Below are 20,953 nucleotides of genomic sequence, written 5' to 3'. Positions count from 1 at the left end.
TTTTTATTTTTTTTCTCCATTAGTGAAGAAAGTGGGTACTAGAAACAAAACGATGACTTCAAAAACCTTTGTGACTAAGAAAGAGAAACAAACGATGGTCAGACGAGACGGTTATCTGAAGAGTTATCTGAAGAACTTTTTACATTTTCTTTATTCAATTCAACACTTAAACACCCAAATTTTACATTTTCTTTATTCAATTCATTATCTGAAGCTTTTTGTCGGCTATCCATTTAACTAAACTAAAGCCATGATTATCGGAGTTTGTTAATAGGTTTTCTTTGGCAAAATTAGTGTGTGGACTCCACCAAAATTATAAAACCGGTGACGGAAGGCGTGAGATAAAGATCTATTGTGGTGGGTTTTTTGTACTGTTCACGGATCCCATCGACACGTGGCGGTCCGCGATTGGTGCGCTTTTAAATTTTTTTTATTTTTATAATCAGACATAAAAAAAATAAAATTTAAGAAATCCATAAATATAGGGTTAATTATGCTCTAAGTGATGGTCAAACGAGTAAAGTTCTCCGAATAATACCTTTATCTGACCAGGTCTAATCTATATGGGAGAAAATAAAGCCTTTGATCCTAGTCTCTTTTGCAAGATGGTCCGTCGGAGCATTCTTGCTCCGGGGAATATGACGCAGGGCCGCAGGCGCACGCACTCGAAGTAACACCAAAACATCAATGAGGAAGATGATTCTCTTATGGAGAATCAATCACTCTCTATCTCCAACTACTTTCTCTCTCACATATAAACAAGTCCCTAGCTAACATCACTCGAGGAAGTTGACTCTTCTTTCTTGTGCTTCTCTTCTCTTTGTTCTCTTCTCTTAGAGCACGAAGCCTCTGGAAGTACTCTCCTAAAGCAAGGAAGCCTCGAGCAGCCTGTTTTGTCGTCAAGATCCTACTCATTTGCTTCAGAGTCTGCTTTCTCAGATGATTCGCATGTTCCGATAGAGAGACTCTCTGGTGAAATAGACAGTTGGAATGTTTATATTCAGACAGAGAAAAAAACATAACCTAATCTTGGCAGGATTTTTTTATGACAACGAAATATCAGGATAGGTTTTGCATTGAAGTGTTTTGTATTAACTTATAAAAACACCTAATATAAGATGAAGATTCCATCACAAAATTGATGTTTGTAGCATGTTCTAACCTTCAAATTCGTGTACCAATAATTTGTATATTTGGAGAATCAAAAACCTATACAGGGTGTAAAGAGGCATTACAATAAGATTCCATATAACAATATACTGTTTATAGAATATATATACATATACAATATTAATAAATCCAGGCTTTCCAGCTAATCATCACTTTTTCAGTTATTTTAACCAAATCTGATATTTCTAAAGTCGGCAAAATATTATTTTCGGCCACATGTAGCTATTATATCATATTATGATGTAATCAGTGAGAAAAAATGATGTTATCAATGGATAGATTAGATATTAAGCTTGTCTTAAATTAAAACAGGTAACTACGTGAACATCTGGATTTGCTACGGGAAGGAGAGATGGTGGTCTGAGAATAAATTTGCATGCTTCTACCAAAAAAAAAAAAATTGCATGCGTAACACCCTTTATCATGTGTGAAAACAACTTCAGGTTATATAATCCGTAGATATATTTTGTTTGTTATTGGTTGGCTACATGAATTATATACCACTGGAGATAGTTAGGATAATCTGCTCATGTTCTTTCTTACCCAAATAATTTTGAAGATTTTTCTGAGTTTCTTTTCAAAGTTGTATATGAGAATATGAGTGCATGTTTTTTTTCATCATAAAAACAAAGTTTAGCAACGAGATGTGCTATAATTAATTCTCATAGCTTTACAGAAACCTTAACGTAAAGTATTCTTTTCGTAAAACCAATAAGTTCGTAAATAATATGACATGATAGACATTATCAAACATAGAGAAGAAACTGAAGTAAAACAAAAAAAGAGAGAGATATATTTATATATATAATGCGTAGTTTTTTATTCGTTAATTTTTTATGTAACTAGCTTAGCTTATTAATTATTCTATAGTTATAAGATCACAAACTTTAGCCGATTTTTTCTTGGTGCTTAGCTTTCCAAAGAACCACCGGGTATATCCTCCACCATTCTCTTCGATTCCACCACCCACGGTTGTGGTTGCCGTCAAAATCTTCATGTTCTCTCTATGAAACTTCCTCGCCGCGTAAGCCATAGCCATCCCGCCTGATCCGTCTAGCGACATGTTCAATCTAGAATATTACAGTAAAATTTTATAGACCTTTTGACAAAAATATAACGTGAATATGAAAGGAAAAATAGAAACCAAAAGATGATCAAAGTAAAAGAATGTGGTGAAAGATGAGGGTTGTTTAGATCTTAGGGGGGAAATGGGGAATTGCTGGGATGAATATATAGATAAATGTGGAAATGGGTCCGTTTATGCTGAGTTTTATTTCCTCTGTTTCCCACTTGTTATACGTACGTACTGTGGTGGCGAATCTAAATTATCAAATATTATTGTTGTGCTAATTTTCAGTATTGTCTCCAGTATAATTCTTTTATATATCCCTAGCAGAAAGATTACCTTAACTTTTTAAGTGTCTTGAATCTCTTTGCATCGCTAACATTCGTTGGATTGGATTTCTTTAGCTGAATGTGGTCATTGTAGACGTAAAAAGATAAATTTTGTGGTCAAAATTGACATTTAGAGCATGATTAATCAGACTCTTAATTTGGGGTTATTAACTCATGATTTAACACTTTTTTTTTTTACATTTTTCGGCTAATAACCAGTTCTTATATCTCTTATTTAAGAGACGGTACTTAGCTTTTCTTATTTAAAAATAAAGAAACGGTTCTTAGCCAAAGCTAAGAACTCCATCCTAAGAGTCCGGGTTAATCATGGTCTTAGAGGGCACATGAGTTTTAAGCCTCCACGATAAGTATGTTTTTTACGATTAGAAAAAAATATCTTTAGCGATAATAAGAACTAGGATAAAACCCGCACCTCGCACAAGATGAATTTATATGAAAATTATTTACTAAATATTTGTATGGAAAAATAAAATTTATATTCTTGATCAAATTAATATTTTGGCCCTTAAACAACTTTTTAATTTTTTTTTGTTAATTACATAATTTGTTTACTAATGAGCTGATTTCATTTTTAAAAATATTTTAAGTCAAGAAATCACTTATCGCATAAGAACCTAACGTTTAGGCCGAAGAATCTCACACCTACTATTTGGTTACAGTGAAACTATGCCAGTTCGGTTTTATATCATGATTTAGCAATTTAAAAGTTAATTATGGTTATGAGAAGTTTATGTTCACGTGTCAATCCTATCTATCTTCAATATTTTTCTCATTTTTGTGTTATTTTTTTCATTTTGGTTATTGCTCGATATAAATATTGATTTTTGAGTTTATTCTCATTTCGGTATTTTGTTTTTGGCCTGAGATTTAAAAAAATGTTTAAGATTTAAAATTATTAAAGAGATACATACTTAGGTTAAGATACACGCCTTGTGCAAAATAAATATTTTATATTTATTACTTATTTTATGTTTTTCTGCATATTATGAAATAATAAATTAATAATTATATATTAAATAACTAAGAAATCAGTTACAATTATGTAATAAATAGGCGTGTGCATATAAATCAAACGACCCCTCTTATTTATTCGCAATCATTTTATGATAAATAAATCAAAACAATCAACCTTATCTATCGTATATGATATATAATTAAATTTAAATGATATTAACATAGATATTTAGTATACTTTCAATATGGATATTTATTGCATGAGGTTTCTACTCATATGATTTTATGATTATTTGCATATTTGTGTAACAAAATTTTACACCAATGATTTTTTTATAACGTGAAATGTTTAGTGGTTTCAATAATTTATAATCATTTAAAAAAATGAAGATTTCAAAATTAAATTATTAAATTTTCAATATATGTTCAACGCAGATATCAAAATATAAGTATGTATTTTCATATGATGTATAGTTTAATTTAAACGATATGAAATATATATATATATATATATATATATATAAGAGAATTTGCCAAATATGACTCAAAACTTGATTTGAAATGCAAAACTATACTCAAACTTGAATCAAATGAAAAGCTAACCTAAAAGCCTTGTGAAAATACATCCAACCCCTTGTGGCCAAACAAAAAACCAAAACTCATTTTTACGAATATAGCCCCGATATGTCGTCTGAATCTTCTGAGATACTGGAAGTCGTGTGGACGACTTCTAGGTAAGTCGTCTAGTGTTGTTGATCTTAAAAATAATTTATAAATTGTTTAAAAAGTATTTTGACAAGTAAAAAATTAAAATCATGTAATTATAAACAGTTTTAAGTGATGTAAATTAAGATATAATAAAATTGAATAGTTTTCAACATAGATGAGTGAAAGTAGTTAATCATGATATTTTTTAGTTTAGGGTTTGACAACATATGTTGCAGTATTGTATGAATTCTTAGAGTTAGATTTTGGAAAGCTTAAATGTTTTTTTTGAAAAATTAATTTTTTATCTATATGTGTTTATTCATGTGTATAGTAAACACTTTTTAAGTTTAATATGATTTTATGAAGTGTTTAGTTAGTTAATTTAGTTTATAGGTTATGTTTAGGGTCTAGACGACTAACTGGTAGTCGTCTAAGAAGTCTTCTATTTTAGTTTCCCGCTAAAAATATTTTAGTTTCCCGCTAAAAATATTGAAGTCTTCTGGAAGACTTACAAGTAAGTCGTCCAGGAAATCTTCTATTAGAAAAGACTTACTTGAAAGTCTTCTAAATCGAAAATATTTAACTTAATTGGATTTTTTTTGTCTCTCTATATAAAGGAAAATTTACACATTCTCTCTCCTCCTCTCAAATGGCTGCAACAAAAGTATAATGTTCTTCATTCTAAAACTCTCAAACCTCTCTATAATCTCTTTGAACTTATAAACATCAAACTTTATATCAATTTTTTTTTGTCTCATATTTTTCTCACTAATTTATCTTGTTTTTGCAGGTTTTTCATCACATGGTTCTCATCTTCCACTCATTTAAAGGTAGATCTATTAATTTTAGATATGTATTTTTGTGTGTTCTATAAAGGTAGATCTATCTAATCTTCCACTCATTTTCTCTGTTTTTTAAGCCATTTGAATGTTTTTTGATATGCAGGTTTTTCATATCTAGATTTGAATATGCAGGTTTTTCATATCTAGAAGACTTCTGGGCTAGAAGACTTCCAGACGACTTCTCTCATGTCTCCCTTTAAAAACAGATCTAAGCGTTTTGGTAAGTTTTTATGTCTGATTTTTTTTCATTTGGTAACTTCTGTTGCATAATGTTCATAATTTTTTCCTAAACTAAAACTCTTCAAACCCACTCTAATCTCTTTGACTTGAAAACACTAAACTTTATATGAATTTTTCATTTTGTCTCATGTCTTTCTCACTAATATATCTTTTTGTTGGAGGTTTTTAATTAGATGGTTCTCATCTTCCACTTGGATATGTACTTTGTGTGTTCTATAAAAGTATATCTATCTAATTTTCTACTCTTTTTCTCTGTTTTAAGCCATTTGAACGTTTTTTGATATGATATGCAGGTTTTTCAGATCTGGGTTTGATATACATGTTTTTCAGATCTGGATCAGACTTTGGAAGACTTATGGGAAGTCTTATCGGATGTCTTCTAAAATATAATGCGTTAGAAGACTTTCAGGAAGTCTTCCAGACGACTTAAGAGAAGTCTTCCAGACGACTTCAAGGAAGTATTCCAGAAGACTTCTAGGAAGTCTTCTTCCTAGAAGTCTTCTGACGGAGTCTTCTTCCATATCAAGTGGAGTCTAAATTTGTCTTTGTAGAAGAATGATCTATAAATAACTATAATAGTTTTGTTTGTGGTATGTTTTGTGATTTGCATGTGTACTCCTTTATTTGTGACTTTTTCTGTAAATTTGAAGAGATTAATGAAAATATGTGGTAAATATGATCATTTTCTACAATATTATCTTGCCAAAATTACTTGACATAATTGAAGTACTTGACATAATTGAAGTTATTGATACAACTTCAATAGCAAAACACAATAACACAAAAAATTAATCAAATTTATTACAACTAAGGGAGAAGAATTCTCAAGAAAACTTAGTCAAACTCACAAAAGATAAAACATTACATAAGTTCAAAGATAGAACACTTTTATTAGATACATAAGTAAAAAGTATATCTTATGATCTAAGAAGACACATTAAACCATGTTATTTGATATTCTTGAAGTTACTTAACACCTTTGAAAATTAAATAAACATATCTTAAAGTGACTCAAACAATTTACAAAAACTAACGTAGAAGACTTCTCAATTAGCTAGAAACTTTACTAAGCATGAATGGTTGGTAACCTCATAAATATCACCAATTATGTTATAAATTTCATTCAGTAGCCCCAATATTGACTAATATACAATAATTAACAAAAAAAATTAAAAACTCTTTATAGTCTTAAAGAAAATGAAAGTTTATTAAACATTGATGTATACGACTTCCACGGATGTCGTCTAGTAGACTTCTAGGAAGTCATCCATTTAGGTTATTTTTGCAATTGATTTTTAACTTAGAAGACTTACATTAAAGTCGTTCATCTTTGTTTGTTAAAAAAAAATTCGAGACGACTTCCATGTATGTCGTCTAGGGAAAATGAGTTACTTTTGCATTTGACCGGATTGTATCAGAAATTTGACTTTTCATGGATGACTTACACATATGTCGTCCAGTAGAAAATTAAAAAATCAATACTTTGTTATACCTAGACGACTTCCATGTAAGTCGTCACAGATTAGTTTTGCAATTGAAAAATAAAACAAAAATATTATTTTTTTCTGGACGACTTACGCGGAAGTGGTCCGTCCGACGACTTACATGAAACTCGTCCAAGATAAGCAAGGTTCGAACAGAATCTCGGAACAAAATCATTGACGAATTTCGTGTAAGTCGTCTGATGGACGACTTCCGTGAAAGTCGTCTAGGCAAAAATAATTTTTTTTTTGTTTTATTTTTCAATTGCAAAACTAACCTGAGACGACTTACATAGAAGTCATCTAGGTATAACAAAATATTGATTTTTTAATTTTCTACTGGATGACTTACATGGAAGTCATCTCGAATTTTTTCCATGTAAGTCATCCAGGAAAAGTTAAATTTCTGATACAATACGGTCAAATGCAAAACTAACCCGTTTACCTTAGACGACTTACATGGAAGTCATCTTGAATTTTTTTTTAACAAACAAAGATGGACGACTTCCATGTAAGTCGTCTAGAAATCAATTGCAAAACTAACCTCTGCATTGACCAGAAGACTTCCATGTAAGTCGTCTACAGCCAGATGACTTACCCGGAAGTCATCTGGACGAACAGATCTGGAAAAAAAACTAATTTCATAGTTTCAACCAGTGAGATAACTTGTTTAGCACACAAAAGTCTTCTCCAAGCACCCATAATCTCAAACAAAAGTGACCCACCAAGAATCGTAAGCTTCAATGGCTCTATGAACCATAAAAAATTTAGAATCAAAATCTTGTTTTTTTTTTGCATGAATATGGAGAGAAAATGAAAGAGATGTTGGTTTTAGTTCATAAGAATTGCGAAAGAATGAGTGTAAATCGATTTGAGGTGCATTAAGAGCTTCAAATTGGTTGTTCATGGTGGTTGGTGTATTGATGGCAATGAAAATCTTGTAAATACTTTAAGATGATGAGGTTGAGAGAGTAAAAAGACCATTTTCGAAAAGACAAAAAAAGCTTGGGCTTCTTTCAAAAGTGACTCAAAATTTCAAGTCAAACACAAAAATAACCTATGCTTTTTTTGAAACTTTTTTTTGTCATATTCACTCTAGAAGTTCAAGTTATTCACGAAAATGCCATTACTTTTTTTTCTTTTTTTCGAAAATGATGCTTTTACCTTACCATCCTCATCTTCACCAAATATTTACACCTTTGCCATTGACATCATCAATACCTCAACCACCATGAATTACCAAATTGAGAGTGTTAATGACCTAAAGTTTCGATTTTTTTCATCATTTCTCATTTCCTATCCACACAAACCACATATCTTACACTTTCTCTCAAAATTCAACAAAAAACTGAAGATTTTGATTACAAATTATGTAAGGTTCATAAGCTCACGATTCTCGGTGATTAACGAGTAGGTAGCTGTTCTGGGTGATTGGAGAAACCACGCAAGTCATCTCACGAGTTCAAGGTATGAAAGCGCGAACCACATTTTATTTTTTAGATCTGTTCGACGAAGAAGACTTCTTTAGAAGTCTTCTGGTCAATGCATAAGTTAGTTTTGCAATTGACCTTTTGTGTGTTTTTAATAAAAGACTTCCCTAGAAGTCTTCTAACTTTCCTTTGTAAACAAAAAATTTCGAAATTCCCAGAGAAGTCTTCTCGGATAAACATGTTACTTTTAAATTTGACCGAAGTTGGTCAGAAATTTGACTTTTTGTAGAAGACTTCCTTAAGTCTTCCTGGAGAAAACTTCTACATAAATCTTCTAAAAGTCTTCCCTAAGTCTTCTCAATGCCGGAAGATGTCTGTGTGAGTTACTTTTGCAATTGAAAAATAGTAGTAAAACATTTAATATCAATGAGAAAACATTTAAAGAAGTCTTCTATAGAAGTTTTCTCGAGTTTAATTCTGTGTTTTGGTCAAACCTTTGCCCGCGAGAGAAGACTTCTAGAGAAGTCATCCGACGGAAGACTTCTAAAGAGGTCTTCTCTCGAAAAGTCAAATATAGTCAATTGCAAAAGTGACCCATCAGACTTCTTGCGACATTGAGAAGACTTTCGGAAGACTTAGAGAAGACTTCTTTTGAAGTATTCTCCAGGTGGACTTCCCTAGAAGTCTTCTACAAAAAGTCAAAATTCTGACCAACTTCGGTCAAATTCAAAGAAGTCTTCTCTGGGAATTTTGAAAAAAATTCTATTTCAAAAGTAAGCTAATATTTACAAAGGAAGACTTCCCAAGATGTCTTCTGTAGAGTAGACTTCTTAAGAAGTCTTCCTTCGTAAATTTGCAATTGCAAAAATGACATAAACAGAAGACTTCTTTTGAAGTCTACACAGAGTAGACTTCTTTTAAAGTCTTCCGTGGATGACCTCCAAAGAAGTCCTCTACGTAATCTTTATTAAACTTCAAATATATCCAAAATTAAAATGAATTTTTAATATTTTCTTGCTAATTCATGTTTATTAGTTAATATTGGGACTACTGAGTCGAATTCATAACTTAATTGGTGATAATTATGAAGTTACAAACATTGATGTTCAATAATTTTTCTAGCTAAACGGAGAAGTCTTCAGTAAGTCTTCGTCATAAGTGTTAACTTTCAAAAGTGTTAACTAACTTCAAGAATATCAAGTCATGTGGTTTAATGTGTCTTTTTAGATCATCAGATATAATTTTTAACTTACCTAACATTTAAAAAAAATTCAAATTTCACTTATAATTCAAATTTGATTATTTGTGAATCTGACTAAGTTTTTTTTAGGTCTTCTCTCTTAGTTTTAGTAAATTTGAATAAGTTTTTGTGTTGTTGTGTTTTGTTATGAGTGGGTAGAATGGTTAAAGTTGTGGTATGTTGTATCAATAACTTCAATAATGTCAAGTACTTTTGGCAAAACATGAATATATTTAGCAAATTCTTTTGATTAACATTTCTTTAAGTTTACAAAAGAATTCACAACTAAATAGTGCACATACAAAATCATAAAACAGACCATAAACAAAACTATTACACATGGAACTAGATATCATTCCTCAACATAGATAAGCTTGGACTCCACTTGACATCATTCTTTTGTACCACTTTGGACAGAAGATTTTGGAAGACATCCCGAAGACTTCGTGGGAAGTCTTCTAGCATAAAATACATTAGAAGACTTCTCAAGAAGTCTGCCAAGAGTCTTCCGAGAGTTTCTGAGTCTGCCAAGAGTCTTCCGGGAATTTCTGAGAGTCTTTCAAGAGTCTTCTGAGAAATCTTCCAAAGTCTAACTCATACCTGAAAAATCTGCATATTCAAATTTTGGAAGACTTCCTGAAGACTTCATGGGACGTCTTCTAGCATAAAATGCATTAGAAGACTTCTTACGAAGTCTTCCAAATTCTGATTTAGATCTGAAAATTTTTTTAGATCAGAAAATTTTATATATTCAAAAGCATTCAAATATCTTCAAAATAGAGAAAACTTCAAAAACACATTTTTATGCTTAATAATAAACAAAAAATTGTCACATTAGGGCGATGATTATTTCAATAGTTTTTAGTTTTAGTTTTTGGTTTTTAGATTTTAGCTTTTGGTTTTTAGATTTTGGTTTTTGGTTTTAGGCAGAATCCAATATATCTTTGGGCAGAATACAATATATAAAACACAAAAAATACATATCCAAAATTTGTACCACTTTGGGTAGAAGGCTTCCGGAAGACTTCGTGGGAAGTCTTCTAGCATAAAATGCATCAGAAGACTTCAAGACTTGTCTAGAAGTCTTCTGAGAGTCTTCTGAGAAGTCTTTCAAAGTCAGTCTCAGATCTGGAAAACCTGCAAATTCAAAAACATTCAAATGGCTTCAAAACAGATAAAAACTTCAAAAATATAATTTTATGCTTAAATAATAAACAAAACAGTCACAATAGGTTGAATTTATAGCTTTTTATAATATACAGTAAAACCTCTATAAATTAATAATATTGAGACTTTAAAATTTTATTAATTTATAGAGATATTAATTTACAAAAGTTTCCTTATTTAAATTTTTTTTATTTTAAATATGTTTATATATAAAATATGAAAATATTTGATTTTATCGTTTGTACATTATTTAAATTTTAGAAATTTGACTTTCATATTGTTTTATTATCTTATTTGGTGTATATTTTTATGTTTTATATGATTGTTAAATGGTTTTCGATATAATTTTACTAACTAGTATCAAAATATTTTAAAATGTTAAGAAAAATAAAGATATTTTCACTATGAATATAAAATGAATAATATAATGTTTATTTTGTACTTATATAAAATTATATATAGATAGATTATTAATTTATGATTTTAATGGGACTATATATTTACATGGAAGTTTTAAAAATATTATTACCTTATTATTTTATTGATTTGTGTCATACGTTACCCCGGTCCAAGTTGGGACCGGCAAAATTTATTAATTTCTAGAGATTATTAATTTATCGAGTATTAATTTATAGAGGTTATACTGTAATATATAAAACACAAAATAATACATATCCAACATTTATAGATCTACCTTTGAATGAGTGAAAGATGAGAACCATGTAATGAAAAACCTGCAAAAAGAAGATAAATTAGTGAGAAGACATAAGAAAAAACATAAGAAATAAATTTTAATTTGGTGTTTTGATGTTCAAAGAGATTATAGAGAGGATGGAGAGTTTTAGAGTGAGAAACATTACATTTTTGTTGCAGTCATTTGAGAGGAAGAAAGAGAATGTGTAAATTTTCTTTATATATGGAGACAAAAATTTCAATTAGGTTAAATATTTTCGATATAGAAGACTTCCCCTAAATTCAAATACATGAGAAGACTTATAGAAGACTTCGCTTTAGGCGGGAAACCTATATTCTACTAAAATTTAGGCGGGAAACCTAAATTCTACTAAATTTAGGCGGAAATATGTCAGAAGAAGTCTTCTTGTGAAGTCGTCTGGAAGTCTTCCAAACCATAACCTAATCAAATAACTAATTAAATAGCAAATAATAATTCATTAAACTTATAATCAACTTATAAAGTGTTTAATATACACAAAACTAAACACATGGAGGTCAAAACAAATTTTTTAAAGTTAAGATTCCAAAATCTAATTCTAAAAATGCCACCTTTCCTTAGAAGACTTCGGGAAGACTTCTGGAAGACTTCGATTTAGGCAGAAAACCTAAAATTTTCTAAATTTAGGTGGGAACCCTAAATTCTAATAAAATGTAGGCGGGATATGTCAGAAGACTTCTTGAGAAGTCTTCTGTGAGTCTTCCAGGCCCTATAATCAAATAACTAAGCAAAAAACAGTTTCTTAAACTTTTAAGATATTTAGAAAGTGTTAAAATCAAGTTATTAGATAGTCACTAATGACATATAGGCCAATTTTTTAAAAAAATATATATAATGAGATTTCAAAATCTAACCTTAAAAATACTAACAATACTACAACATATGTTACCATACCCTAAACCAAAGAATATCATGACTCAATCTACATTCACTCATCTATGTTAAAAATAATTCAATTTCAGTAAAACTAAATTTCCATCTTTTAGAAATGTTTATTAATACATGATTTTGTCTTTTTCCCTTTGAAAATATTTTTTATAAAATTTATTAATTATTTTTAAGATCTAATTCATAAGAAGGCTTTCTGCGGAAGACTCCTAAATGACTTATGGAAGACTTAGATTTAGGCGGGAAACCTAATTTTTTCCAAAATTTAGAGGAAATATTTAGGCGGAAACCCTAAATTCTACTAAAATTTAGGCGGGATGTGTCGAAAGACTTCTTTTTAAGTCTTCTGTGAGTCTTCGAGACCCTAAAATCAATTAACTATGCAAAAAACACTTTCTTAAACTTAAAAGAAACTTAGAAAATGTTTAAATCAAGTTATTAGATATTTACTAAACATATATGGGTCAAATTAAAAAAAAAAAATGAAGGTAGATTTCAGAATCTAACCCTAAATATACATACAATACTATAACATATGTTACCAAACCCTAAACCAATGACTCATGAGCCAATATACATTCACTCATCTATGTTGAAAATAATTCAATTTCAGACGAACTAAATTTACATCATTGAGAAATATTTATTATTACATGATTTCAATTTTTTACCAATCAAAATATTTTTTATAAAATTATAAAATTATTTTTAAGATCTACTGTACGAGAAGACTTACAAAGAAGTCATCATAGAAAAGACTTCTTTGTAAGTCTTCTCTAACGGAGGGTTATAATGGTAAAACTGAATACATGTTTTTTTGTTCATAAGGGGGATGTTGTAATTTCACTAGGCTTTTGGATTACTTTTGCATTTGATTGAATTTGAGGTACACTTTTGTATTCAAAATCAATTTTTGAGTCATTTTTGGCAAATTCCCCAAAAAACTAATTGCATTTTCGTGAATAATATGAACTTGTGGGGTGAATAGGACAAAAGAAAATTCCAAAAAAACATGGGTTAGTTTTATGTTTGAATTTGAGTTTTGAACACCTATTAAAATAAAATTATTTATTCATATGATTTTATAATCATTGTATCTTATTATAGAAAAAAATTTACACTTTGATCACAAAAGTTTATGTGATACTTTTAACAGTTTTAGTAATTTATACTCGTTTTGAAAAATTCAAAATACAACATATACAAAGAAAAACTAATTTTTAATTATATGATTAGTGTAATTGTGTAATTTACTTTAATAATAAATAATTAAACAAAAATGATAGAAAGTATACAGATTGTTAGCAAATTTTATTATTTAAAATCATTAATTGCCATATCTTAATCACATTAGGTAATTCCGTAGGTTTTATTTAAAGAAATAATATATAATAATTTCAATTTGATAAATGAATGGTCCATAATGGACATACTATATAATATAACGTTTCCTAGCAATTTAATTTTAGACTAACAGAATTCTCAATTGATTCTCAAGCCGCCACGTAAACAAAATTAGCATTCCAATTACGTGACAACTCAGCAGAGTACTTTTTTAATTAATACAAACTATGTGTTATAACTTTTAAATGTTTCTTTATTAATATACAAGATATGAGCTCGTTGTGTTGCAACATGTTTTGTTTGATGTTTTAATTTAACAAAAATCATAAAATAATAAATCATTTTATTATAATTTTATGATTGATTTTTGCATATGTTGTTTGAGATTTATTTTATAATTAAAACTTGTTTTTACATATAAGTTCAAGTTAATATTTGTAATTTATAATTATGGTGCACAGATGAATTGTTATAAAATTTGTACATAGGATTAGAGAAAATACTATACCTAAACGTTTAAACTGAACAAAACTTAAAATAAGAAATTGAATGAAAAGTAAAAAAAAAAATGAAAGTCACATACACCAATCGAGTCAATGACAACATTATACTTTTTTTTATGTACTAATTTAATGTTCTATTAAATAATTCTTTAAAGTTTTATTTTGCAAGGATTTAAAAAAAAACATTCTATTTTATAAATATATTTTTTATTTACAATAAAAAAATAAAAAATAATATTAAATACTATTTTATAATTTTGTTTGAGATTTAAGAAAAGGAAAATTATTGTCATATAACCTATTACGATTATCTTCTCTTTAGAATTTCAGAAAACAAAATTGCTATCAAATAATTATTTTTAGTTATTAATATATAATTTTAAAATTACTATTTTTACAATTCATATTAATACTAATTTAACACTTTTTGTCAATTAAATAATTTTTAATATCATGTTCATCATCAAATACTCTCTTAAAAATATTATCAAATAAATTTTTACAATTCTCTTTTGGTTAGGACTTAAAAATATGATACAAATTTCTTTTGTTTAGGATTTTTTTTATTAAAAAAAACAACTATCAAATATTATTTTACAGTTTCTTAGGATATTATAAGAGGAAATTAATATTATATAATCTTTTACAATTATATTTTGTCTAGGAATTAGAAAAATAAAATTTCTATCAAATAATTATTTCCATTTAATATTAATTTTTTTAAAATTTGCCGTTTTCAAAATTCATTTTTTCAATATCATTAATATTCTTACAATTTTTCTTGTTAATTAAATAATTGTTACTATCATATTTATCATTAATTTTTTAAGTACAAATTACAATTAAATAAAATTTTAAAATTCTCTCTGGTCAGGATTTAAAAAAAAATATTAATTGGTTAAAATTAGAAAATAAATGTTTTTAAAAAAATCTCTTTTATTTAGAATTTTAGGAAAAGAAGAAGTTTTTATTGACACATTCACAATCTTATTTTTTTTAGTTGACATCTGTCACAATCATATTACGTGAAATATTTGAAGTTAATTTTGGTTTATATTTTTTTTAATACAAAATTATTAAAAAGTAAAGTTAGTTAATTATAAGAAAAATAAGATTACTTTTACATTTTTCTTTTATTTAGACTTTTAGAAGGGAAACTAATTATTTGTTAATTAGTTTTTCTTTTATATTTTATACAGATATTTTATTTTTAATAGAAAAAATTCTGTTAAATTATTTATATATTTTGTCTTATACATACAAACACATGTCACAATATTATCAAATAATATTTTGCAGTTATTTTTTATTAGGATTTTTAAAAAGGAAAATTATTTTTTAATAATATTTAAAATTACTTTTTAATAAAATTTGTTTTTTAATATCTTAGTGTATCTATTTTTAATTATGAGATAAATTAACACATGTCACAATCTTAAATATATAATTGCATGTGTCGCGATCATGTTAATTAGCAAATTTGAAGAAATAAGTTTTATATAATAAGATAGGAGATGTTTTAAAAGAAAAAAGGCTACAATAAATTCATATTTAAATGATTGTAAATTCAATACATTTACATACTTAATATATAAACTCTAAAATATTTGTCTCAATCGTGTTTTGCTTTTTTAAAGATTTTACTTTCTTTGAAACTAATTCGCGACTGTTCGCAGATTATACACATCTTCGATTTTATTAATTCAAGCAAGATGGAATACGATAGTCTTTTGTTTAAAAAAATATACTTAAGACGTCGCACGAGATGTATTTGATGCAAATCTCACGATTAACAAAAGAGAAACAAGGATTTGATGCAAATCCATGATAGATCCGGATATGATTACATCCACTTTGTACCATATATAATTCAAAAGAAGTAGCCGTATTAGTGTATAAAAACAAAAAAAAGTAGACGTTTTACATTATAAAGTCTTTTATAATTAATTAACGTCACAAAGTCGAAGTTCTAAGCATCGCACTTGCAGTTATAATACTATAGCTGGCGGGATTGTTGAAGTAATGATCATAGTCCGTCTCATGGCCATCGTTCGTAATCCATATAGGTCTGAAAGGTAACAAAGGATTGAACAGTACGAGATAAGCAGATTGGATACTGCGGTACAGTTCAATTATGGTTTGTATAAAAGAAACACCTGATTTGGAACAGCTATAGTTTATCTAAAATAAGCGGTTCAAAACAAAGTATAAATGGTAACAAAAACATTATATAGAGTCACCATACAATGAGGAGGAATACAATACACTAGTAACATTACTAGCAATTAGCCATGTAACTAGTTTTGACATTAAACGAGTGAGATATAACCACTAGTTGTTATTTTTTGGAACACAGATGTAACTACTAGTTATAATAGGAAACAAAAACAATGAAACAAACCCCAAATATTAATAGTAAATTGTCAAAAAAAAAAAAAAAAAATAAATAAAATAGTAAATATCCCTTACTTATTAATCAAGAAGCCATATAAGTAATATAGATAGCAACACTAAATATAACTAGTTAACTTAACCAGCCACAGAGAATGTCTTGTTTTAGAGTTAATTAATGAATTTGTGTTCAAACAATAAATACAATAGTTTTTTTTAAAACACATCTTACTTTCATTAGAATCAATTTCAAAAACTACAATTGCAAGAGTGAATTAAGCCTCCTCTCAAAGAAAAATCATAAGATAGAATAGCAAGAGAATGTTGGATCCTAGCTTTTTTTGTGTTAGTCCCGACTGATTCCGTTGCATTTAGTTATGCTATTTTGGCCTTTGTTGGTATCTTTGTGGTCTATGTGTGGTCCTTTAATGCAATATGCAGATGTTGTTTTACTATAGTATGCAGATGTTATCCTTTTACTGCAGTATGAAGGCTTGCTTCCACCTTTACTCTAATGGCTTTTGCAGTGATATGGCATTCTTTCCACTTGTGGCAGCTTGGAGTGAAAGTTCTAAAGTTATGTATTCTTCCAGAAAATCTGGTTTGTTTGGGCTTTATTTGTCCTATTTTCTCCTTTAAGGAGTATTTCTTCCTCCCACATCTATCACTTGTTATTACTATTAGTGAAAGTGTTATAGGGCGCATTGTTTGAAGAAGGTTCTGTTTGAAGCAGAAGCGAAGATGTTTGTCGTCTCTCGTTTAGATGATGCTAATTGTCTGACCTCTTTGACCATGGAGGGTTTTATCTACTACCTTTATTGTTTCAAAAGGAACGACAATTTGACAATTTGAAAAAGTCTTCTTGTTTGACTGCCCTATTTCGGAAACAACGGTGGTTGAACTTGTGATATCACCTTTATCTTTGAGCTTTTATTTGAATATTTGTTGTTTAAGCTTTCTCATTTGCTTGTCTAGTGTATTGGTATCTGCTTTGGTTTGTTTGTCCCTTTGTAGCTTTATTGTATCTTCCATTGATTGAGTTGAAATCTTTTAAGTTTCAATGAAAGTGGTTTGATCAAAAGAAGAGAAAAAAAAAGAATAGCAAGAGAATTAAACATGATAATCACTAATAAGAAGTTGACAGTAATTTCGAAACAAAGTTTTGAATGCGTCAAAATTAAACAAACAGGATGTTTCTTATTTATTTACCCATTCCCTATTTGGTAGTCTGAATGTTAGTGGGTCGGTATCAATAAACTTAATCAAGATGTTATGAGAAAGTTATATAATATCTATCGATGGCCACTACACATACTTTATACTTAAGTGCTTCAGAAAATCAGGATAAGAATGACCATAATGCGTTTGTTCTTTTGATTCCTAGATTTTGAAGAATTTTTTTATTTTGAGTCTTTGGTCCCATAAATGTACTACACAATACACAAGAAGCAGCAAATAGAAAATTATATTATATACTTGCAAAATACTTGCGACTGGTGTTTTCATAAAAGAAACAAATGAGGGAGTTTATATTGTAAAACGGTATCAAATATGGTAAATCCAAAAACTTAAAGTGCCCAGACCAAACAAGACGTTTATTGTTTTTTTTAAAATGGTGTCAAAGATTTATAATGTATTCTAAACTTAAAGAATAAATTATTACGGGATATGTTAATACTTATTTTTTAAAAATATAATCTTTCTTTATCAAAATAAAATAAAATAACAAGATTCAGTAATCTGAATATCAATCTGTATAAACTATGAATTCAGCTAAATTTGGGTATAGGCCCATCAATGTTAATGCTTCAACAAGTTCTCGGAGCATCGTTATCCAGGGTTTTTTGGGACGGTGTTCTTAGGAGAATATAAGAAACTGTCTCTTAATTTTTAACTAAAAATGTTGCGGCATGTACGGACGTTGGTGGAAATCTCGGAGGTGGGGCATTACGAAACTTACACTGCAACGTCTTTTCTCGTTTAAACATTTCGCCGAAAAGAGATAAATAAAAACATGACATGTTTAAAACGATCCATAAAAAATTTGGCCACATTCTCCCAAGGCCAAGCGCACAAGGAGCCAAGCCGTGTCTCTTTCCCACAAGCCTTTGAACAAATATGGGAGTGTGTATATATTTATACTACTCCAAATTGGTTGACTTTGCCGATGTGCGACAAAACCCCTTTCTGGGTTTTTTTGTGTGTTTTCATCACATCAAGTTACCAACCTGAAAGCTTCATTTCTCATTCAAATTGAATCTGTTTTTGATGTTTGAATATACCAAGTTGTAGTACTCATTGAAAGCTTTACAACGAGCTGATGACATTATTGGAAAGACTACTTGTCTGGCCGGAAAATTCAAAAAAGTCAGCCTCTTGATTTTCTTCAAAAACAGAGTTCCAACAGTAACAAGATTCCATTGATGAGAATGAAGCTAGGAAGAAGGCAGAATATAGACATTTAAAGAGAACTACAGATCTGGGAGAGAAACTTGAGAAAAGAAAATCTTCTGACATGATGAAGGCTGGGCTGTTTTGTACATTATCCAAAGAGATAGATTTGATAAAAGGATTCAGATGGAAAGATAATGTAACAGAGAAGTTTGCTGACAAAGATATAATTGCTAGTCCCAGGCCAAAAAGTTCAGGTAACCGTCTGCTAGATCCCGTTTTGGATTAGCAGTTATGAGGAAGTTATTTCATGTTATCATAAACCTCATATTAGAACAAGTTTTGCTCCTAGCAGTCATGTTAAATATCTGCTGCACTGTTTGTTCTAAACATTGTATATATATAAGAAAAATCCTTCAAAAAACATAGTACATAATCTCCCCCTTTACGATAAAACGATGAAGTAAAAATGAAAAATAAATTATCAACCACACAAATGAAAACCAAAGTCTGTAATGAAGATCCTTTATATTCAAGTCTATGCCCAATCATCTTGTTACTGAAGGGAACTTCTCAAACCTCGTTTGAAGCTGTGGAAACTGTTCAATGGAGCATCATCACCCAGTCCTATATTATAATTTAGGAAAGGATAAAAATTCTCTATGATTCAATTAACTTGCAGCTACAAAATGGTGCACAAGCAGCGGTTCTTTATTGGAGGATCAACTTGAAGTTCTTCTGTGGAACAACAGGTAAAAGATCCATAAAATAAGATGATTGGTAGCTGAGAACCATAGTGACAAGAGGATTCAAGGGATGATCAAATAAATGTATACAGAGGTATTGAAAAATGTACCGCTTTTTTTGTGTGAAGTAGGAGGGGGAAAAAGAAGATGCACGGTGCTGATCACTCCAACGGGAAGCCTGGATTCAGCGAGTGTTCTATTGTTGTCAAGTATTTTACCGGCAGTGATGAGCTTCACATCATTAACACTCAGTGGAATATATTCTGAGTCTGTTAAAAACAGAGAGAAACACTTGAAAAATAAAGTACCAACACAACCTTTAAGTAGTAGTACCATATACAAGGCCATGGTTACCAAACATCTAAACCATGAAAAGCAATATATAATTACAGTATCATTCATCTGTTAAAGTCTCAAACTTTACAAAGCAGTACCTAAACTTAGCCTAATACACTTTTAAATCACTGCAAAGATGAACTTTTAAGAAATCAAACCATAATGGAAAGGCAGAAACTTTAGAGTAAGGAATCCAAATGAGACTGAACCATCACTCAGCTGTGAGAAAGAAGAAAAGAAACACCTTTAGGCCATTGAGAAATGATCTTCTCTTTGAGAGAAGAGACGGTCATAGATGGACTGTACTTGCTGGGACCTATGTCGGTGCCATCTGCGAGTCTGAACTTGAGTTCTATCCAATCTTCACTTCCCATCTTTCTGTTTTCTCCTCCGAGACAAGAATCTTTTAAGAATGAAGAAGTAAAGACAGACACTTTGGTTGAAAGGTTGTGTCTTTGAGCAGCAGAATTTAATTTGTCAAGTGAGATTCTTCTTCTTCTAGTCACACTGCTACCTGAATCCGTTTGACTTTTCTACCCCTAATTAAGCTCACAATTAAGCTGACTTTTCTGTTTTAACTACTGATAATTTTTAAGAAGATGTATGTTTTATAGACTTGTGAATTAAGATTGCCTGATGTTGATATATATATATTAGCAATACAAGAATATATTCGTTATATCTATGATGCAGATAATACTATAAGTACAAGTAGATTTCAATTATTTGATTTATATTTAGTGGGTATTGATACTCTTGACATTTATTTATTTTTTAAAGAAAATAATTTGTTATTTGTGGGTCCCCCCACCCACCCCACATTTCATCTCAAGTATGTAGCATTTTGTCCCTCTCCAATCAATGCATAAATTTATACGGGATTTGTAAACAAGGGGGGCAATTCTGGAATTTAGGATGAGCAAACATATTCTAATCCCCAAATGGTTAGAAAATGGCAGCCACCAACTATAGA

The 20,953-nt window shown here is 29.4% G+C and overlaps 2 protein-coding genes across 3 annotated transcripts; both read right to left on the bottom strand.

Annotated features, from left to right (window-relative positions):
* Positions 1–1,970: 1,970 nt before the first annotated feature.
* LOC106305418 lies at positions 1,971–2,388 on the bottom strand. The gene has a single exon (XM_013741790.1). It carries the CDS (start codon positions 2,231–2,233, stop codon positions 2,030–2,032), a length of 204 nt encoding a protein of 67 aa, XP_013597244.1. The 5' UTR covers positions 2,234–2,388; the 3' UTR covers positions 1,971–2,029.
* A 16,925-nt stretch (positions 2,389–19,313) lies between these two features.
* LOC106304021 (membrane-anchored ubiquitin-fold protein 6-like) lies at positions 19,314–20,600 on the bottom strand. 2 transcript variants are annotated; one of them, XM_013740398.1, is made up of 3 exons: positions 20,225–20,600; positions 19,755–19,913; positions 19,314–19,633 (listed from the first exon to the last, which is right to left on the bottom strand). In XM_013740398.1, the coding sequence occupies exons 1-3, from the start codon at positions 20,352–20,354 to the stop codon at positions 19,581–19,583; spliced, it is 342 nt and encodes a 113-aa protein (XP_013595852.1). In that variant the 5' UTR covers positions 20,355–20,600; the 3' UTR covers positions 19,314–19,580. The 2 variants fall into 2 exon arrangements, with proteins under 2 accessions (XP_013595852.1, XP_013595851.1); XM_013740397.1 differs by having other exon boundaries at positions 19,314–19,636; positions 20,225–20,598.
* Positions 20,601–20,953: the final 353 nt, after the last annotated feature.

The sequence above is a fragment of the Brassica oleracea genome, chromosome C7 (genome assembly GCF_000695525.1).
Source record: "Brassica oleracea var. oleracea cultivar TO1000 chromosome C7, BOL, whole genome shotgun sequence".
NCBI classification, from domain to species: Eukaryota; Viridiplantae; Streptophyta; class Magnoliopsida; order Brassicales; family Brassicaceae; genus Brassica; species Brassica oleracea.
Note: the sequence above shows the minus strand (reverse complement) of the source record. Positions and strands in the feature narration are given on the sequence as shown.